The sequence below is a fragment of the Gymnoscopelus braueri genome (genome assembly GCF_963280865.1).
Source record: "Gymnoscopelus braueri genome assembly, chromosome: 1".
In the NCBI taxonomy this organism is placed as follows: domain Eukaryota; kingdom Metazoa; phylum Chordata; class Actinopteri; order Myctophiformes; family Myctophidae; genus Gymnoscopelus; species Gymnoscopelus braueri.
This window is the reverse complement of record NC_137603.1, coordinates 24,924,109-24,947,070: the sequence shown is the minus strand read 5'-3', so window position 1 is coordinate 24,947,070 and position 22,962 is coordinate 24,924,109. Positions and strand designations below refer to the sequence as shown.

The following is a 22,962-nucleotide window of genomic DNA, read 5'->3' as shown; positions in this document are numbered from 1 at the left end:
CACACACGCACACACACACACGCAATACTGTACTCTATCATACTCACAAAATCACAACTCAATATGACTCATGAAGTATTGCTTTCTTTGAAAAGAGCGCAGCCAGCCTCTGTAATCAATCAGTCCAGTAGTCTGGCATGTCTCACCCTAACTGTAGGGGAGATGAGAGGAGAGGAGAGGAGAGGTGTGTATACAAGAGCAGAAAATGGTCAAAACAAATCTCTAATCTTTGGCTTGAACAGCTGCTTGTTACATGTTCCATTGCTGTTTAGTGTTAATTTATCCCCTTGTAACTGAGAGAGTGTACAAATGGAACCAAATAGACCCTACATTTGTACACTGCACTCTGAGGATGTTACTGTTTTACTGGTGAAATGTTTCTCCGCTTGTCCTCTATTCTCACTCCCTGTCCACTAGCATAATCACCTCTAAACCATGTCCTTGCTCCTTTCTCCTTACATTTTGCAGTAACTACACAGCAGGGAATTCCAAAATATCATTGAACATCGGTACAATAGTTACTACTGCACCTAGTGTAAGGGCAGGGCACATTTCTACACCCAGGATTTTGCAGTGCTGGACGGCATCTAAGCCACGGCGACAACAAGTGACATCCCATCCCATCCTCATACTGTAGCCCCAATGCGTGACAGTCTCATGGTTGCTGCCCCCGCTCAGCGGAGAGATCAGATAAGACGAAGTCACACCAGCAGTGTGAACACACAGTCAGTCTTCCTTTAATGGCTCCATTACAAAAGCCCAAGTGATTGTGACTGTGACTGAGGATTGATGGGGGTGTGAGGGGGTCAAAGGAACCAACAGACGAGGGAGAGAACAGCAAGAGAACAGGGGAGAGTGATGCATCGGTTTCCATTCTGTCAGTGTAGCAATCTGGAAGTGCTGCTGAGGTGGCGTTACCTATATATATCTGTATCTGCTAAATCAGACACCATTAGGCAGGCACACACACAGCTACTAGTGTAGAATAGCTCTTCTATCGAGCCAAGGTAGAATCATGCAGCTGCTTCAACCAGGTGAAACGGGATACTAGTTATAACCACTTTAACCCTGGCGTCCCTATTTGGCTCTTCATCATAGCGAAAGCATTCACAAATTTTTTTTTGTACTTTTCGTAGATCGGCCATTTTAGAGAATTAAAAAAATAGTGCTGAAGTGTTTATGTGTTACTGTGATATCAGCGTTGGTTATTGAAAACATTAACACAGAGGGATCCAAGAAAAAGCTTCCCCGAGTGCAGCAATAGTGCAGATTTTATCCCCCGGGTTCCGCCCACACGTTAGAGGAGAGAAGTAAAGAGGGGAGTAAAACGGCCTTTTTTGAACAGCTAGTCAGCAGCAGTGGCTGACTCAGTGTCCCCGGGGAACCGAGAGCTCAGCAGAGAATGGGAAGGAGAGAAGCGCCTGTGCTCACTCACTACTACAGAGAAGAAGCACGCTCCCTGTTGGGAGGGGCGGATTTTCAGCGCACACACACACACACACACAGTACATACTCTCTGGGAAATTAGTGAACCCTCCGTGGCTTGCTTTAGTTTTGTCAGCTTTCTCAAGAGCACCCAATAATGAGGAGATTTATTTTACTTTAGTTTTTTTTTACTCTCTCTCCGAGCAGCAGTTTTTAGCTTCAAGAATGTTAACGCAGGGAAACACACACACACACACACACACACACACACACACACACACACACACACACACACACACACACACACACACACACTTGAAGACTTTCAAGGAAAGTGTGTCTTTTGTCCAAACGCTGCCATGGTTCACCCTCCTCCTCCTTGCCTACGGCCCGGAGGCTCAGTCTCAGATTCCCATCTGTAACACTGCGGTACACTGCAGCGCTACAGTCTCATACACACACACACACAACAGGCATATGGATCACGCAACTCGGCTTAATCAATCTCGAACTGCTTTACGTACACAGTAAGATCCTGAAGTGTTCATTTAACTCTGTAAAAAGGGAACCCTTAGTTTTGCATAACAGTACAGTAGGTACAGTGAGAGGAGCCAGCAGACGAAGTCTTCAACTTTACTCCCCTATAATCTCAACAGTGATAGGCTATAAGCTTCTTCTTTTCTTTTTCTTTTCTCCCCGCTCGTGTCAGATAAAACGTCCACATTTCTGTTTTTGATGGCAGGACATATTTCGAGGTTCTGAATAAAAGCAGACTGACAGTAAGCGACTCCAGCCTCAGTTGTCCTGCTAGAGCACCCGGTAGACAGCTCTGTGATGATAAGAGTGACCCGCTGACATCAATTTCACACACATTCTGTCTCTCTCTCTCTTTCGCTCTCTCCCTTTCTCTCTCTCTCACTCACTCACACCTGCAGTGCAACCAGCTCCACACAAGACAAGGCTATCCTATCCCCATTGATTCTGCCACCTCTTCCTGATCAAGGCTTTCCTTTACAGCACACTGTTCTCTCTGATGCTTCATTTATACTTCATAGTACAACTGTGCCACATGCCGAAAATAGCAGATCTAAAAGCTCACAAGGCATCAGGCTAAGCCATAGCTACTAAGCTGTTCCCTGGCATTTTACACCACAAAAACTTTTTTTGCAAGGCTGCCTGTCCGCTATCATGATGGGATGCCCTCGCAGTCCCCGAGTAACCACTGAGCTCCATTTTCTGAACTACCGGGGTGTCATGTAGCGTATGGTGGCCAGTGACGGGACTGAAGAGGAAATGAATGTCACTGTCTATTACTGGTCCATGGACAAAATGAATTCCGTCTTGGAATTTATCTATTAATAAATGTAATAACAATATTACATGAATGAATAATAAATGAATAAAAATTCCAGGTCTTGTCCATGACACCCATCCCTTAACAGGATTATAAGACACTTGAAAATCCACTCTGGAATCCAGAGCACCTAGTATACCTGACTGATGTTATGTGACCTGACAGATAAAGATAAATTCATACTTTACGGTAAATGGAGTGCAACAAATCTTTGGCATGGCAAAACCAAGTTTCTGAATTATAAATTGTCCTTTTAACAGAAACATTCAATATATTTAACCCAACTGAACCTTGTCAAAATATGATCCATTTGTTCACTTTAGGCCTATTTGTGAATTAGAAAAGAGCATTATTTGTGTTTTCAGTTTCTCTGCACTTTAGAATGCTATTAGGGAGAGGTTATACTGCAGCTCTGTTGTGCATAATTGCATAATGTAGGCCTATTCATTTATTGGTAACTCGCTGTTGGCAAAATATATTTTTTAATGATATTTTTCTATGCTTTCAGTCTGTGTCAAAATGTGTAATAGACCCAATTTTGTGTCAGAAATGCAACTACAATCAACACATCAGGAAGGCTTATTTTGTAATACATTCCAAGCCATTTATCCCTGACTTTACTATGTGATCAGACTTCATAATACAAAGACTGCATTAATGGATGCTACCCAATGTAAGTTATGATTTCAACTAGCTAACTAGCAACTGACTGCAACTTGCAGTTAAACATAATGTGGTAGATAATGTCCACACCATGGCATCATTAACTAATTCCACAGACAGTATCTCTCCTGGCCTAGGAATGGAATGGTACAAAGTATTTATTTTTAGTTTTTCTAATACAGATCTATCATAATCGTGATGCGGGGCCGGATCAAGACGTTTTGGTGCCTGATGCTACAACCAGGTTTGGTGTCCTGGGTGTCCTGCCAAAATTCCGCTTCAACAGCGGGGTGAGGGGTGCTGCTGACGCATTCCGGCACCAATTTAGCACTATTTCAGCAGCCCAGGACCGTTTTGGCGCTGTTCCTTGCAATAATCCGGTCTTTTTCATTTCATTTTGGTATAGGGGTTTGGTGCCCCCCTGATCTTGGTGCCCACAGGATGCAGCCCCTAAAGCCTGTGCATTAAGCCACAACTTTTTCCTCTGTTCTGTTCTGTTACTGTTAATGACAATAACTATAAAGGCTCCTTTCTCTGTCGGTGTCACTTACCTCCCACACACCCGTCAGCATGTTGTGATCCAGATGGAGCGATGGGTGTGCACCTGTTAGTCTGCAGCACTGCGGTTAAGATGAGACGGCTCCTCTTTTCAAGTAGGTGAATAAGGTTCATCCCTAAACCCTCACTGCAATGCTCTGCATTTTATTCCTGTAAACATGTAGTTCACTTGTACACTAGCAGAGTGGCTCAGAGCCTGAAGACTAAAATGTCTAATACTGTATCTCCCCTGGTCAAGGGTAGATTCCATTTTATGCGCTAGAGCAGTGGTTCTCAAACTTTTTCATGTCAAGGACCCCCAAATTGGAACTTATTAGCCTGCAGACCCCCATTTGAAAAGATAAGCCAGGGACCCCCATAAGAGAAGGTTTTTACGGCTCTCTAGCAGTGATTCTCAACCATTTTAATTTCAAGGACCCCCAGTTTGACATGCATTAGGCTACGGACCCCCATTTAATGGCATTTATACCTCTGGGACCCCAATTCATATTGTAAAATCAATGTTAATTTAACTCTGAGAGTATACAAATGGAACCAAATGGACCTGTTAGGGTCCATTTGGTTCCATTTGTACACTCTCAGAGTTACAGACCCATAAGGGTCCATTTGGTTCCTGTCCATCATTTAGCTGGGGACCCCCTGGAACCCCCTCAAGTACCCCTGGGGGTCCCCGGACCCCACTTTGAGAACCAATGCGCTAGAGGATATGGCTTTAAAGTCGCTTCTCATGCAGGAGAACCGGGTTCAAATCCCGGGCGTGCCTCGACCCAGATCTTATACACTATTTGCCCCTGTGATGTAGTGGAGTAGAAGTATAAAATATTGAAACATTAAAATACTAAGTAAAAGTACGCCAAAATTGTAGTACAGTGGCCCGGACGGTTGGCGTAGCCGTCTGGGCACCTAGGCTGGTAATCCAGCCTGACAGCGTGTCGTGGGTTTGACCCCCGGGTTTGACCTTTGCTTTACTGTCCTATCAATAAAAAATAAAAAAAATAATTGTAGTACAGTACTTGAGTAAATGTACTGCATGTTTACTCTCCATCACTGCATGTACAGCATAAGCAGACAACAGCCTGAATAATTACCAGCATATCCAAAGTATTCCATGAGGAAGCTTATATAGATTTTTTGTCAAAAGAATATGATGTTAACAACATGGCAGCTCAATAAAAAAACGACTTGATTCACCTGAATAATAATGGGATATTGATGTGCATGTAAATGCTTCATTAAAACAACATACGAAGGGGTAGCCCCATTAGACAAAGACATGTCAACATCGATACGGATTCATTGTACCTCCAATAATGTCTACCGAGAATATAAAAGCACTAAAGCAGTGGCACAACCTTTGATTCACAAACAAGAGACAGAAATATACCGTATAATAGGAGACATATGGGTCAATTTGATGTCATGTGACTTGGCATTAGGTACAGTAGGTACAGTAGGTTGGAGTAGCTTATTGTCGGTATCAGCCAAGCAAGGCTGTCTGTCACCTTTACAATGTGTTACGTGTAAAGTAACTAAGTACATTTACTCTTTTGAGGTATTTGTACTTTACTTCAGTATTTCCAATTTCCAATACTTTTACTTCTACTCCACTACATCTCAGAGGTAAATATTGTACTTTTACTCCATTACAATTATTTGAAAACTTTAGTTACTAGTTACTTTTCAGATATAAATTATGATATTATGAAACATACATGAACTACTTTAGCCCTATTTTATACCTAGGCTATTTGAAAATAGCAGATCTACAAGCTCACAACGCGTCGCGATGCGACGCGTTGTGAGCTTGTAGATCTGCTATTTTCAAACATTTTAGTACTTTTACTTTTGGTACTTTAAGTACATTTTTATGCCAATACTTTTGTACTTTTACTCAAGTAATTTTTTAATTCTGGTCTTTTACTTGTAACAGAGTACTTCTATATTGCAGTATTGATACTTTTACTTAAGTAGAAAATGTGAGTACTTTTTCCACCACTGTGTGTTAGACCCCTGGAAGATGGATTGCTGAGGTGGCACACCAGTCGGGCAGGTACCACTATTTACTGCATGCCGTGCTCTTCATCTGCTGAGTTGCTGGTGCCAGGGATCAAACCCAAAACCTTATACAATTCAAAGGTGAGAGCTCTACTGACTGAGCTACCCTCGGCCACACAGCAGCAGAATCTGTACAATTGTTGTTAGAATATGAAATAATCGATCCCTTGGCTTAAAATTAAATTGACAATAAAAGTAATAGCCTGTAAAGCAGAAATATTGGACCGTAGTGTCCACTGACCTTATGCTGAGCACTTATAGTAGTCAATATGCTCCAATGGGCTTTAGCTTTTCAAACGTGTTATATAAAGTTATATAACAGTAATAGCAGTGTGGCCTAACAGCCCATAACACGGTGAGTCACAAAGATGTACAGTATGGACCCCTGCTGAGTGTGGCCTTTATTGTGCCACTGAGGCAGTTCTGAATAACAGTGTAATACTGGGAGGATTATACATGTCAGTCTTCCTTGAGGTTATTACTGTGGATGTCCGAGGTGGACTTAGGAATGGCAGGACCGCACGAAGACCAACTATTCAGCCAGGCAAAGCAATTACTCTAAACAAATGCTTGCTTCATGCATCACCATTCATGCTGAGCCATTCCAATCTGAAAGAATTATGCTGCAGATACAGTATGAACGGAATCGTCCAAATGTTTAAGTCTATCTAACTAACTAGATTGGAAAAAAGCTTCCTTCGGGCATTTGGCCCATTCTGCTCTAACTGAAAGCCCCCCAATGGTCTTTTAAAGAAACCATGTTTGATTTCTAAAGAATACATGTCTTTGTTTCTTTATACATTAATATCACAAACTAGCTATATTTTTCTTACATTAATTTATGATAAATTGTAGGCACTTATAGTCAGGGGATATTAGCAGAAAGATTTCCAATCTTGGAATAAATTCCTTACCAAAAAAAAATCTTCACCAATGTGTTTGTAAAGGTGTCTAGTAACACATCTCACAAAGACTGAAATTCAGTTTCCCTAGGATAATTTTTGACAGCTGCTGAAAGTTGGGGTACCCACCATTTCCCTGCATTTCCATGCAGGGCAAAAAAATAATCTAATTTTAATTCTGTTTTAAGTAGCATGTGAGGGGTCAAACTAGGGTGTTTTTATGATTCTGAATCCATTGCAAGCATTTGTTTTGCACCAAAACCACTCCTTGGGCTAAAAACGGCCATAGCCATCCTTGTCCAGGTATACTTTTTGTGTAAAAAGCCCATTGAGATTGGGCTGTTTTTAGCCAAAGGAGTGGTTTTGGTGCAAAACAAATGCTTGCAATGGATTCAGAATCATAAAAACACCCTAGTTTGACCCCTCACATGCTACTTAAAACAAAATTAGATTTAGATTTTTTTTGCCCTGCATGGAAATGCAGGGAAATGGTGGGTACCCCAACTTTCAGCAGCTGTCAAAAAAATTCTCCTCGGGAAACTGAATTTCAGTCTTTGTGAGATGTGTTACTAGACACCTTTACAAACACATTGGTGAAGATTTTTTTTGGTAAGGAATTTATTCCAAGATTGGAAATCTTTCTGCTAATATCCCCTGACTATTATAATATCTATGGAAATGAACAGAAATATTGAATAATAATGTTAGCGTCCCTATTTGTTTTGTGGTGAAAGTCTTTCTCTGTTGTACCCTATTCTGTACTCTCTCTATTGTCTCCCTTATCCTTCTCTCTCACTAGACTCTTTCTCTGCTTAAAGCTACCATCTGGTCTCTGCATCCACTCCATCACTCAACTGATTGACAATTATCTGTTCTGTCAGGCAAGACACACGAGTGGCTGTAATGGCCCACAACTGGCCCTTCAAAGCACTCCGAAATACTCCAGCTCGAGCCTGGCCTGGCATGTCTGAATTAAACCAGCAGCTCTTTTTTTTTTTCTTCCTGGTACCATACTGTATATACCCATCTATGGACATTGGTGTTTGTAGTGAGGAACAACAATTTACCACCAGATGTGTATACATCCCGGCCGAGGAGCACCACTGACTGCACCGACAGCAGCAGGTGAGGCTCTCAGCACATTTAAATGCTAATGTTATGCCGTTCTTCACAGGAATTCGATGGCTAATAAGCTAGCTTGCCGAATTTTCTGGCAATAAGTAGTGACATAAGTGAGGAGGGTGTAAGGCAGCAGAGTCATCCTGTGACCCGCAACCCAGCAGGAGGGCTGGAAATAAATGGGAAGTTTATACATCAACACACCTGCATTCATTACTCGCACATAGACCTGACAAAAAAAAACACCAAAACAAGCCAATTCATGAATGACTCTTAAAAAACTGATGATTTTTGCAGTGAAGCCAACACAAATCATTATCACACATATTTTGCTCCTCTGTGTCTACATGTGTTCTGCAGCACCATGAAAACAGAGCAACAGACACAGACAGCAGACAAAGACAACAGATACTACAGACATCATTGGCAATTAGTTCTGCCAGGGAGCTGCTAAACAGCTCACACAAACAGCCAGCCGTACATTCAGTTACGTTTAGTTAGACAAAATAGATGTCACATGTCAAAAAAGACTCCAATGTACAGTATTTGACTTCCAAAAAGCCAACAGTAAGAATTCATAAAATCTGATGGATTTCACCAATTGATTGTGTGTGTGTGTGTGTGTGTGTGTGTGTGTGTGTGTGTGTGTGTGTGTGTGTGTGTGTGTGTGTGTGTGTGTGTGTGTGTGTGTGTGTGTGTGTGTGTGTGCATGTGCGTGTGCGTGTGCGTTTGTTATTATATGTGTGCATGTAAAATAATTGGTCAGTAGGTACATTGTATAGCTGTATTGACTGGTATTCACATTGCAAAGCTGCACAGTGCAGTGCAGTGCAGCACCATGAAAGCAGTGATTTATGTCCATGACAGGGCCTTGGTACTGGTAGTACTAGGTACTGGAGCTAGTGTGGCAGATGTTAGCCTTATTTTGGAGTTTGGTTCTGCCCCAGGTAGAACTGAAAAGGGCTGGGGCAGTTACTTATATGTATATTTAATCTTAGACTAAAATCATGCTTACTATTATGTTACTGGAAAAAAATATATATTAAAGATGGACTATAGCCTAAACCTAGCCACATTTGACAATAGAGAAGGTAGAACAAAATGCAGTAATGTAGATCACACATATTCATATTCAATTTTAGAATAAGCTTATTGAAAAGTAGCTTCTCTCTCTCTCTCTCTCTCTCTCTCTCTCTCTCTCTCTCTTTCTCTCTCTCTCTCTCTCTCTCTCTCTCTCTCTCTCTCTCTGGATGTCGCCTCTCCTCAGAGCCATTATTTATTGTCACCCGTGGTTAATCTGGTTATGAATGGGTTTCTCTCCAAGCTGAGAAAAAAGGGATTTATTATTTCTTCTTTCCTTTTCTTTTTCTTTTTCTCTTCTTTCTTTCCTCTTTTCTCATTTTTCTTTTCTCCTATGTACCTTTAATTGAGCAGAGAGAATGAAATTGAGTTGAGAACCTTGCATAATGTCAAAGAGATTATATCACCTCAGCTATTCTAGGAGACACCATCTCGTTGAATTTAGACTTAGACACAATATATGCTGTCAAAGAATTCAACTGATTTGGTGGCCATACAAAACCAAGGAATAATACTGACAAAAAGCTGTTTTTTTAGTACACTTTATGTTTATATTTAATATGGTTCTGTTTATGTATGTAACTGCAATTCATGGGAAGCTTGGACAAAAAAATATTTCACCCACTCTTTTACACCTGTAAAATTGTGATGTGACAAATAAGATAACGCCCTTAACAGCAATTCTCAAGATAAAAAAACACCTACAGTAGTATAGCTTCAGTGACCTTTTACAACTCATTCCACTCCCTGTAAGCTGCCAAATAAAACACTTGCTAGCCTGAAGGCCCGGCCCTTCAACAGGATGTACTGTACATATAAGAGACCAGTGGCAAGCACGGAAGTTTGTAAGTGGTTAGTAGGCCTGGGAAATAATCCAAAAATACACCAAAACCAATATTTAGAACCAACTACTCACTTAAAACCAACCAAGAAGCAAGGTTTTTCTCATCAATGAATCGACACAAAAACAGACTTTTTATAATCAACTAAATGAATTAGTCTGATTTACCTTAGTGAAAATAGCAAATCTATAAGCTAACGTGTCGCTCGCTAGGAGTCGCGACGCGTTGTGAGCTTTAATGGGGGACAGCCGAACTAAGAATCACTAAGCTAAAACATCACCTTAACCCATTAAGACCGGGAACGCATCCATTATCCATATTTTATACTTTGGCTATTCAAAAATAGCAGTTCATAGCGCGGCACCGAGTGCCGTGCTATGAACTTGTAGATCTGCTATTTTTGAAAAATCGTGAACATTTATGCAAATCTTGAATAAATATTTTTTAAAGCAAAAATCTTTTACTCAAATCTTTGCTTCGGGGGGGTCCCTGGAACAACATATTTTGAGATTGGTCTGCGGCCAAATACATATCATTTTGGGGGTCCTTGACATGACAGTTTGAGAACCACTGATATTATAGCAACATAATCTTTTTTTTTTTAACGGTTAGGATTTAGAAGACATTTGTATATTCAAAGATTTTCCCCAAAAATAGCAGATCTACAAGCTATGTATATCTGAAGTGACACAGATGCGTTCCCGGATTGAATGGGTTAAACATCACCCAAAAGCCATTTCAACAAAGCTGTGTGGGCTTTGCATTGGACTTAATGCTGCAGTCAGAGTTTCAGCACACTCAGCAAAGTGTGGATGACCCAATGTCCCCCTGGTATATACCGTAGTATATGGAGCCTGTCAGGCCTCTGCATCCCTCACAGATCTGTTCACACTCCATCCAGTCACCTACTCTGTATCGATTCCCTGAAGGCGCACAACATCACTGATGCCTTATAGAATGGCAGGGGACTCTGGAGACTCATTCCTACCACTCAACATGCTTTTGAGCTGGACAGAGTCTGTAAGAGTTGATGTAGACATGAGGAGAGTGACATTAGAGGGGAGCACACACACACACACACACACACACACACACACACACACACACACACACACACACCTGGGACCTTCTGATTCCCAGCCATCCGTTCACCTCCTGAGCCACATTCATTTTTTATTTTTCAAAGAGTTCTCAACTGAAAGATTGTTGACATGTATTATAATATATATTTTAGAAGGTACGTACCAAATTATATTACCAGAAACTATACTGTACCATACCATAACTATCAACAGTTGGGCATTTAAAAACAATATGGATAGTAGTAGCAGCTATACAACCCAAGCTTCATGGAAATCTGGCCACTAGATTATGAAATATCTTATGCTAGCCTGAAGGGCAAAGTTGACGTTTTGTCCTGAGGATGGCACTAGAGGACTCCTCATTGGCCAATTGTCTGGGGCGCATGAAGGTATGCAGCAAATTCCATGGCAATCCAACCAGAGATTTTTGAGACATCTCGTTTGGGATCAAAATGTTGGATACTGACTGACTGACCAACCCAATTAAATATACTGTCAATCTATAGCTTGCCTTTTAGATTGTACCAGGTCCAATCAACACTGGATAAGGGGTCAATTAAATCCAGGAGTTTACCTGTATAGTGCACAGTACGTGCATATAGAGAACTAGAAAAGTGAGGTTCTTCCTTGGCCTACTGGGAGTGTGAGTGCAAAGTTTCAGGCTGATCGGTCCAGGGGCTCACAGACTCACAGACAGGGGCGAAAACATAATCCCTGCCCCTGGCCATTCTGGGCTGGCGGAGATAACTACCAGTACCAGTCCAGTGGTGGAAAAAGTACTCAAATGTTTTACTTAAGTTAAAGTATCAATACCGCAATGTAGAAGTACTCTGTTACAAGTAAAAGTCCGGAATTAAAAATTTACTTGAGTAAAAGTACAAAAGTATTGGTATCAAAATGTAATTAAAGTACCAAAAGTAAAAGTACTAAAATGTTTCAAAATAGCAGATCTACAAGCTCACAACGCGTCGCATCGTGACGCGTTGTGAGCTTGTAGATCGGCTATTTTCAAATAGCCTATATATAAAATAGGGCTAAAGTGGTTAATGTATGTTTCATAATGTCATAATTTATATCTGAAAAGAAACTAGTAACTAAAGTTTTCAAATAATTGTAGTGGAGTAAAAGTACAATATTTGCCTCTGAGATGTAGTGGAGTAGAAGTAAAAGTACTGAAAATGGGAAATACTCCAGTAAAGTAAAAATTCCTCAAAAGTGTACTTAAGTACAGTACTTAAGTAAATGTACTTAGTTACTTTCCACCTGCTGAATCTATGATTAGTGAAACAATTACCCTCACAGCGCTGACTCACTTTGGATGTTGTTATCAAATCCATGTGGGTTGGAATTGGAAACTATTTCCCCTTAGAATGAATAGCCATTTACCTCCCGTTTGTTAACTAGTTAAAAACAGGTGAAACCCAGCATGGGCAAGCATGGGCGAGATCATTCCCCGCTGCCTCTCTTTGCCTCCAATTTAAAATCCTCCTGCTGCTGCTTGAATAAGACCTCAGCGGGCTGCAGGGATATAGTGTCTGTCCTTCAGCACAGGTGTCATGCATAAAACCCCAGCCTCCTTGATGTGGCTGTGGGGGAGGGAAGGAAAGCAAAGATGGGAAAGAAAAGGGGACACATAGACATGAGGATGTGAACACGGTGAAGAGGGGGAGGAGAGAGGGACCAAAAAAGAAAGAGGATCTAAAATGAGAGGAGGAGAAAATGTCACATGGCCACCTCAGCTTGAGGTGTGTCTCCACTCTCCATAGAGCATTGGTTCTCAAACTGGGGTCCGGGGACCCCCAGGTGTCCTTGAGGGAGTTCCAGGGGGTCCCCAGCTAAATGATGGATAGTTAGGAACTAAATGGACCCTTATGGGTCTGTAACTCTGCGAGTGTACAAATGGAACCAGTCCATTTGTACACTCTCAGAGTTAAATTAACACTGATTTTACAATATAGTTTGGGGTCCCAGAGATAGAAATGCCATTAAATGGGGGTCCATAGCCTAATGCATGTCAAACTGGGGGTCCTTGAAATTAAACTGGTTGAGAATCCCTGCTAGAGCCGTAAAACTCTTCTCTTATGGGGGTCCCTCGCATATCTCGAGGGGGTCCGCAGGCTCATAAGTGTCAATTTGGGGGTCCTTGACATGAAAACGTTTGAGAACCACTGCCATAGAGCACCACAGTCCACGTGATGGTCCGTCCTAGCCTGGGACCAGACGAATCTGCGAGTGCAAAAAAAAATTGCACTCTGCGATTTGGGTCTGGCACCGCTCCATAGCGAATCCATTTCCTGCTCCAGAAGACGTGGGTGACCAATCAGGGCCCAGTATTCGAATATGGGAGACTGTAATTGGTAGTTGGTTGTAGGTCTAACCAATTGTGTCGAGGGCCATTGTTTTGATCCCGCCCCTTGGGAAAAAAAACGTCCTCATGGAAGCACCAGACTCATATCCACGCAGTGATTAGGGGCGGCCATAGCTGAGTGGTTAGTGAGCCCGCCTAGGGAGCCAGAGGCCCTGGTTGCCCCAGGTACGATTCCAGGCCACGCCAGCATGTGTGTCGATGAAATGAAATTTGTCCCTGAGCAAGACTCTTAACCCCTAATTGCTCACAGGCCCTCATTGGAAACAAGCCCGCAAGGACTTTCATGAACGTCCTGTTAAAAAGGAATTAAATTAAATTAGCCTGGGCAGCATTCCTTTTCGGGTATATGATCCGGTCGGGAGCGGAAGTAGCCCTACGTCACCGGGCGCGTCATTCGCGTCATCAGCCGACCGGATCGCGACAATCCGGAAAGACCCACCCCAGACTCACCCCAAAATAGGTCCGTCCTAATAAAATCCTTGATGCGGCGTAGTTTAGCTTATTTTTTAAATATAAATGTGAATGTACTTTCCGGAGACTATTTAGCGTCTGTATTATCCGTATTATCCCACGGGGAAATTCTATTCCAATTAAATAGGGATTGGGGAACCAAAACAAAGCGGCACCGCAAAACCGGATCGCGACAATCCGGAAAGAGGATTCTTTTTTTCAGTAGGCGTGGCCTAGACCGGATCATATGGGTCTTTAGTAACGCAGACCAGGCTTTCCTCCGAGGTGGAAAGACTGGTGACGCGAGGTTACGCAGTGATATAGTCTGGCTACGCGAGGCTAGGTCCATCCTCCAAGGCCTTATACCTTCCTGTCATCATAGGCCCCTGGGGGCTCCTCGCTTTCCCTATAACCATGCATCACTCTCCTCTGTCTGTCTGCCTGGCCTCATCCTCTAGTCTATTACAACCTTGGTCATCACTCTCTGCCTCAGGTCAGCCACATACTGTTCTCTCTCCCCTATTCCCAAGGTCCATACAACCTTTCCCACCTATGGAATATACCAATCATAGGTAACATAGTTTCCCAAACATAGGCCCGCGACCCATCGCAGTCCCGTTTTTATGGGTAGCAAGTATGGGTTTGGGTATAAAATGAGGCTTGTAAATTAATATTCGAATTTTGACTGGAACAATACAAAAAACTGGAATTTGACTGGAACAATACAAAAAAACATGTATTATTGGATCCGAGCACTTGATACATTTTTGTATTGTCCCTGTCAAATAAATATGAAAAAAGATGATAAAAAAAGATGTGTGCTCCCCTCTAATGTCACTCTCCTCATGTCTACAGGTGAAACCCAGCATGGGCAAGCATGGGCGAGATCATTCCCCGCTGCCTCTCTTTGCCTCCAATTTAAAATCCTCCTGCTGCTGCTTGAATAAGACCTCAGCGGGCTGCAGGGATATAGTGAGCACTTGATACATTTTTGTATTGTCCCTGTCAAATAAATATGAAAAAATATATATATTTTTAAATAATAATAATAATAATAATATTCGAATATATTCGAATATCTTCCAATTTTTAAGACCAATATTCGATTATCATTTCTGAGGAATTCATAGTGTCAACATATGGGGTTACCGTGATCTTACTGTATATAAATGGAACATTGTAGGCTACTTAGATTCTGTATGATTTAATGGCAAATCAGTCAGGAGTCCTGACTCAGGGCTGATGACACGTGTGTATCTGCCCGTTCCCTGCTCCCACTCATCAATACACACACAGACAGACAGACAACAGACAGACAGACAGACAGACAGACAGACAGACAGACAGACAGACAGACAGACAGACAGACAGACAGACAGACAGACAGACAGACAGACAGACAGACAGACAGACAGACAGACAGACAGACAGACAGACAGACAGACAGACAGACAGACAGACAGACATGATGCCTGTCAGCTACTGTCCTCTTCTGTGGCTATACTACTGGAACAGAGTGGTACGCAGCAGACAATGAGCAACACAAGAGTCACAAATGACCAAATCAATCCATCGGATATAGACTTAGACATTTGTGCCATCAGTTCACAAATAGTAAGAGAATACTTACAGAATTCATTTATAATTTATTATAACAGGTGAGATGGTTTGGAACCTGATGGAAAGCTACCTTTAGTACAGAAGTAAACAAAGGCACCTCAGAATGTGCTCTGTACTTTGATCAGCTATTTTCTTCTATTGTTCTTCTTTAAAGTCATACTGAACGAACAGTGCAGCTGGGATCGAACCCTGCATGTGAAACTTTGTAATTTAAAAGTTTTGATATAATCCTTCACTGGTATATTTTTCACAATCACCATTCTACATAAATATTTTTTTCTAAACACTGTTAAACCCTTCTTTTCCAAAAATATCACAGGCATTATAGTTGCGCTATAGGAACCTACAGCATTCCTTTTTGAGCGGTAGGCTACTTCTGTATAGACAAATGCTGTAATGACAACAAAACTACCAGAGGTGTCGCCACTCCCCAAAAAGACTGGGCATTTTTTAACTAAATGAACGTTACAGTACAGTATGACTTTAATATTTTTTGTTGTTATTGTTGCTACAATGTCTGCGAGCCAAAACCAAAAATTGTACTCTTGTTTACCACTCATTATATGAATAAAATGTTGAACAGCCCATCTCACACTCACTTGTCAACTTCAAACCCTCTAATTATTTGCATCGATATGGAGGGGAATTAAATGTATTTTACAATTTCACTATGAAAAATACACATTGGGGCTCAATGGCATTGAATCCATGGTCACATATTTTGTGAACTCATCATTACTCATACCAGGGTTAGGTCAAGATGACATCACATCAAGACATCATCAGTATCATTTCCACTGCTCACTGAGACTAATGTTCATTTAAAAAGAATGATGCGTGTAATGAAAATGATTATGTTATCACTAAAAAGGCGTCTAAACATCATTAACCACTGCTGACCGGAGTCCCTCGGGGCTCTACAGTGTCTTTTCTGTTTTCTGTTATTGTGGGGAAAGCTTTCACTGGAAATAGCAGCTCGACAAGCTCACAACTCATGGCGCATGCATCGCCTTGTGAGCTTGTAGATCTGCTATTTTCAGTGAAAGCTTTCCGCACAATAATGCTGGGGTTTAAGTGGTTAATGTCATAATGCCCTATCCATGAGAGACACCATGGGCCCGTTTTAGCATCATTATACTATAGGCGTTTGCTATGAAAAAGAAACCTCCTCAAATTGTTACACATATACAATAACAAATGTACAGTGCTGTTCCAGCGAGTTAGAACCAGAGCATCTTATAGGCAAACCTCAGCAACGTTTAAAGCAGGGAGTCATTTCAGCTCCATATGACCGCAGCATCAGTGATGCTGTGGACCGTTGGATCAGCATCAGTCAAATGCCTTGAAAGCATCACTGAGCAGAACTATATGGCTTCATCTGGTGGTGATCTGTTATTATATAATAAAATGTTAAAGCGATATCTTACCTAGAGAATCTCATATGCTGATCAAGTCACGTCCTTCCAATGTTTCAGATGATGCTGTTTATCATGCTGCTGATGATGGTGATGATACGGGTTTCGCGCATCACTCTCTCTCTCTGCGTCGAGTAGAGGGAGAGCTGGCCGAATGAGCACCCAGGAATCTGAACACCAGTGTTGCCAGATCTTGTGAGAGAAATAAGCAACTAGGTCTAGACAAACAAGCCCAAAACCAAAAAAAGCAACTAGGCCACATGAGCACAACATATATGCATCGGCTATTTGACGCGTCACGATGTGACGCATTGTGAGCTTGTAGATCTGCTATTTTCGAAAAAAATCTAGAAGAAAATGTGAAACATCTGTAATATTTTTCTATATTTTCTATATCTTGAATGGGGGGTGGGTGGGGGTCCCTGGCACAACATATTTTTTAGATGGGGGGTCAATGGACAAATACTACTACACTTTAGACATTTCAGAGCAATATTTACAAGCAACTTTTACAGCAAGACAAGACCAAAGTCGCTTATAAAAAGCGGACATGGCAACACTGAGAGAGAGCGAGAGAGAGCGAGAGAGAGAGCGAGAGAGAGAGAGAGAGAGAGAGAGAGAGAGAGAGAGAGAGAGAGAGAGAGAGAGACAGAGAGAGAGAGAGAGAGAGAGAGAGAGAGAACACCCCGGAACGTGTATAATAAAGCCCCTGCTGCAGTTGTCTGATATAAAAGGCCAACTGTGGACTGGAAACAGAATTGTGTGAAACCCCACCCGATCAGTGTAATTTATTACTCCGAGGATGACCTCTCTGCCATGAGAGACCGAATAACGTGATTATTCATTAGTCCTACATTAGATGTATCTCTGTCTAAACAAACCTATATTCTAAACGGTAACAGGACAGGTGGGCACCAATTTGTTTTAGGTTTCCATGTGGGCACCTTCATGGCCACAAGTGTTTTTTAACTTTACATGGGAAAAATGGGAAAATACCCCAAAATGATCAAAATGAGTAGCCTACTGTTCAAAAACAGAGGGGGGAAAATAACTGGGAAAAAAAATGCTTGCTAAACAGTACACAATAAAATGATAGCAAAAACTAGAAAAAGTGCTCCTCGGAGCACAGGTCTCCGCCAGGTCAGGTACGTTATTCTGGCCTCCTGGTGGCGCTATAATAGGCCAATGTGAAAAGGATGCCAACCGTGCCATTTATTCTTGCATTGACACTGCATTCATGATTTGAGGCATTTTGTTCCAAAAATGTGTTTTGCTAAATTAGACCTGCTGGTGGCGCTATAACAGGCCAATGTGAGAAGGGTGGCATTTCTTCCTCCGCCTAGTGGGAATGTGTGTGTGAAATTTCACGGAAATCCCAAGCTGTGTGTATACTTTGAGGCTTTTTGTTCAAAACGGACCAATCCTGCAAACTTTGGAAGCCAACCTTAGGCAATGAGGATGGAATATGGGAAATCGGACAGATCCGTGTTGATCACATGACTATAGTGATACTGTGTACCGATTTGCATGACGTTTGGATACAATTTGTAGGAGTAATATAAAAAAATTGGTTTTGCACAAATCGGCCTCCTGGTGGCGCTATAACAGGCCCACGTGAAAGATTTGGGGCAGAGGTTCTGAATTGGCATCCAGGGAGTGTGTGTGCACAGTTTCGGAGCGACCGGTTTCGGTGCCGGAGATTAGCTGGTGACAGATGGACACACACACACACACACGGACGGACGGACAAGGGGTAAAACATACTCTCTCGCCATGCCTTCGGCCTGGCGGAGACAAAAAGAGACCCCCTCATCACTAGGTATCTACAGGGCCAGTCAATCCACTGGCCTGCTTAAGCATCTAGCCAGACAGTCAGCTGTTCTGTCTCTTAAGCAGACCACAAGTTGTCCAGTTTGCCCTGAAAAAGTCTTTGCTTTTTTTTCTTAGCTGGATGGGGATTATGCTTGCTTCATTATGTAGCAGCTGCACGTTTCCACTCTTTGCCTTTCGGTTCAGACGGTTATGCCAACCTTCAACATCGTTATTGGTCTTGATGGCACGTTTGTAAACGCTCCAATGCTCTGGCTTCCACCGGCCATCAATCCAGGAGTTTCGGATGTAGTTACTTTTGACCTCAGTACTATTTTGACAAATAAACTCTTATATTGTACTTTTGACCTTATTGTTGTGTTGTGTTTGGGGGTTTAAAGAACAGTGGGTTAAATATATACATAAGTTAAAAAACACTTGTGGACACAAATCCTAATTCAGGTGCCCACTCGTCCAGATGCCCAGTTATCTCCACCCCTAAGTGCCCACATGTCCCTCGTGCCCAGAGGGTTTTGGTGCCCACTCGTCCAGGTGCCCAGTCATCCCAAAAATATGGTGCCCAGATGTCCCTAGTGCCCACCTGTCTTGTATTCAATCCATATGGAAACCTAAAAATACACAAATATTACATCATCCACAGGGAAACCTAAAAATATACATATATTAAATATAGATGTTCGTATTCCTTGATTAAACAGCTGGCTGGATAGCCTAACCTCTGGTATCCTATTGACATATCCATGACTTTATGACACAACAGATTTATATAATCCCTAGCCTATACTACACATGATTGCTGAGTTCACATGCATGCCGATTAGATACGATTTGCTACAATAACATTATATAACAGAACAGTGACAAGATTAAAATCCATAGGCGAGATCTTTAGTTAACTGGGAAATGCCTATAACATGAAGGATATGTAGCCTCAACGCACCTCTTCTCTGTGGCTATGCCAAATAATGACTTCTTGTCCTAAAACTAAGCAATCAAGACCCCGTTATAAGGCAGTAAAATATTCGTTTTACTTGAATAATGACTGACATGCATGAGAGCGTCAGTCCTGTATGTCACTCTCGCACAATACTCGAGTTTTTATAGGCCTAGTGAGATTGTACACCTAGACATTTCTGCAGAAATAAAGAAAACAAAAACATTCAGGTTTATTTTTCAGTTTGACTGATATTTTCATTAGCTAATAAAAGGCAAGTTAGGCCACAGTGCAACTTTATTGATCCCTGGGGGTAAATTGAGTAATAGCACTGGCAGTGGCAAAACCAAGGATTCATTGCACATGGAATTTGCCTTGCTGTGCTTGGCTAATACTCATCTCCCTCATCCATTTCTCTTACAGAACTGCAGAAAGAGACGGCAGTGAACACATAATGGCCAAGTTGCTGTTGCTGTTAGCTTGTCTAATGTCATTTTGAATAATGCTGAAGGCTATGGATTGATTATGGCAATTAAGAGTGTTCCACATTCAGTCAAATGCATAGCAGCCTGGAGAACAAGGCACTGAGGTGATAACATGAAGATAAAACATTAATGAAGATAAAAACACACTTCCTTGCATTACACTACCTTTTCATTAGAGTAAAACAAAGCATTTTATTTCACATACAGTACATACATTTGTGTTATGTCCAATCCATTTATAAAGACTGTATTTCAAACATAGGGAACACGGGGACAAAGGTCACCCCTCCACCCCCTAGTTGTTTAGCATCTGGTCAGCGCTTATTGTCAATGGAAAGGTTTTTTGCTAGTACAGCACAATATGGAAGGTGAGGTTTTCTTTAAATATTTAGGGCTGTATATAAATACATTATACTTCTCATTCAGTGACCTTTTATCATTGGACTTAAATAAATCTAGGACTGCATTCTACGGTTCCCTACAGATGACTACTGCAGAACAGTAGGCCTTGACAAAATGTTTGGGAAGGTGTAATTATAATGCGCCGTCAACATTCAGTTGCAGTCACATGTGCAGTATATGTTCCCAACCGGTTTTAAAAGTCTAGAATTCAAGCAGGGAATATAAAAAGTAGGAATTAATGAATGTCTGAATTTCTTATTTTATTTGTTAAGGAAAGGTGACTTGGGACAATGATATGCATAGATTGTCTGCCACACAGCATGCCATAAACTGACATTTTTATTTATTCACAACAAACAGGCAAAGGCAAAAAGTATATGAACAGACTTTGTCCAAGCCCCATCTCTGAAGAGCAAAGATAAGCCAAGCCCCATCTCTGAAGAGCAAAGATAAGCCAAATACAAGCTCATTGAAATGACAGTTGCCGTACTGGAGGAGGAATATACGTGATGTGAACAACAACAGCAACTCTCAGTAACACCACAGAGTTGGTCAGACAAAGCAGAGCTTAGGCCTCTTCAAGCTCAACCAGCACTCCATCACAGTCTTTTGGGTGGAGAAACATGACTGGTTTCCCATGAGCACCTATTCGGGGTTCTGGTGACAGCATTCTTATGTTCCTGGCCTTCAGGTCAACTATTGCAGCTTTGATGTCATCAACCTATAACCACAAGACAATTGCTATAATTAATCACCGTAATCATCAAGAATTAAACTTACTTACTATGTGTTGAAATAAAAAAGACTTATGGGACATACAAAATGTATGCCATTATGGACATTTCTAGTCATGTCTAGAAATATGTCAACACAGTCCACCCAAGTCACATCAGTACATCTCACCTCAATACAAATGTGGTGCATCCCTCCCGCTTTATTCTTCTGTAGGAAACCAGCAATCGGACTCTTCTCTCCCAGGGGGTGAAGAAGTTCTAGTTTGGTATTACCCAGCTCCACAAACACTGTGTAGACTCCATGCTCGGGCAGGGGCACCTTGTCACTAACTGTTGCCCCCAGGACGTCCCGGTAGAGAGCGGTGGCCTTTTCCATGTCTGGGACAGCGATGGCAATGTGGTTCAGCCTCCCGACCTTCCATAGTGGACCAGGAACGCCCTGCTGGAGGGCTGCTGTGGTTGAATGTCTTCTCAGGAGTGTGTGGCGAGTGCACCTAGAAAACCCTGCAACTAAAAGTAGGGTGCGGTTTCAGATGCTACTTTTTCTAATGCAATGTAACAGATCTGTTTACACATTTCTTTAATCCCCTTTAATTGTTCAGTGGTGTAAAGTAACTAAGTACATTTACTCAAGTACAATTTTCAAGAAGTTTTACTTTACTAGAGTACTTCCAATTTCAGTACTTTTCTCAGAGGCAAATATTGTACTTTTACTTCACTAGAATTATTTGAAAACTTAAGTTACTAGTTACTTTGTAGATTTTGATTATTGCAAAACATACATTAACCACTTCAGCCCTATTATGAATAATGAGTACTTTTACTTTTGATACGGGGTGGCCATATCTGAGTGGTTAGTGAGCCCGCCTAGGGAGCCAGAGGCCCTGGTTGCCCCAGAATCGAATCCAGGCCAGGTCAACATATGTGTCGATTAAATGATATCTGTCCCTGAGCAAGAGTCTTATCCCCTATTGCTCACAGGTTCTCATTGTAAACAAGACCGCAAGGACTTAATTGAACGACCTGTTAAAAAAAAGGATTATCCTTATATTGATGCCAATACTTTTGTACTTTTACTCAAGTCAATTTTGAATTCCGTACTTTTACTTGTAACAGAGCATTACTCCATTGCAGTATTGATACTTTTACTTCAATAACAAAATTGAGTATTTTTCCCACCACTGTTGATTTTTATTTGCTTGGGCAATGTAAACATACGTATGTTTTCTCATGCCAAAAGCCCCTTTTCAAATTGAGTAGCCTATGAAACGAGCTAGATCAGGATGTTAATGTCCAAGCGACATGATTCATTAAAGTAGTCTACCCCCCAAAAAAAATAGATTCGCAAGGCATGGCAGATTATTTACAACATGCAATAAGTTTATATCAACAAGTATCACACACGCAGTGACCGACATAGCAAACATATCTGATCATAATAAAAATAACAGTGCACAACGACGCTAACGCTTGCGAACTCAATGGACCAAACTGGGGGATAAACACGTGTTAAACCATTATTGACACAAACCTACCTGCAAAGTTTGCGGGTGGGTTTGTTTGCAGCGCAAACTATTATTGAAATAAACCACAAACCTACCTGCAACCTTCAGCACGTTGGACGCCATATTTCCAACAGTGAAT

General features: G+C 41.6%; 2 protein-coding genes across 2 annotated transcripts in view; both read right to left on the bottom strand.

Annotated features, from left to right (window-relative positions):
* The window catches only part of apba2b (amyloid beta (A4) precursor protein-binding, family A, member 2b), a 79,186-nt gene extending 62,181 nt beyond the window's left edge, over positions 1 to 17,005 (bottom strand). The window contains exon 1 of the mRNA XM_080432459.1: positions 16,946 to 17,005. The gene's annotated coding sequence lies outside the window, so the exon portion shown is untranslated. The remainder of the gene's footprint in view (positions 1 to 16,945) is intronic.
* Positions 17,006 to 20,060: 3,055 nt separating this feature from the next.
* On the bottom strand, positions 20,061 to 22,961 carry mcee (methylmalonyl CoA epimerase). Its single transcript, XM_080453023.1, has 3 exons — positions 22,919 to 22,961; positions 21,488 to 21,828; positions 20,061 to 21,305 (listed from the first exon to the last, which is right to left on the bottom strand). The coding sequence occupies exons 1-3, from the start codon at positions 22,944 to 22,946 to the stop codon at positions 21,153 to 21,155; spliced, it is 522 nt and encodes a 173-aa protein (XP_080309149.1). The 5' UTR covers positions 22,947 to 22,961; the 3' UTR covers positions 20,061 to 21,152.
* Between the last annotated feature and the right edge of the window lies 1 nt (position 22,962).

Excerpts from the sequence above, each read along its gene's own strand:
- mcee (XM_080453023.1), bottom strand. The coding sequence starts at position 22,946 with ATGGCGTCCAACGTGCTGAAGGTTGCAG. Across the intron at positions 21,829-22,918 it reads CAACGTGCTGAAGGTTGCAG|TTGCAGGGTTTTCTAGGTGC; the intron begins GTAGGTTTGTGG and ends CCCTACTTTTAG. Across the intron at positions 21,306-21,487 it reads TGCACCACATTTGTATTGAG|GTTGATGACATCAAAGCTGC; the intron begins GTGAGATGTACT and ends TTGTGGTTATAG.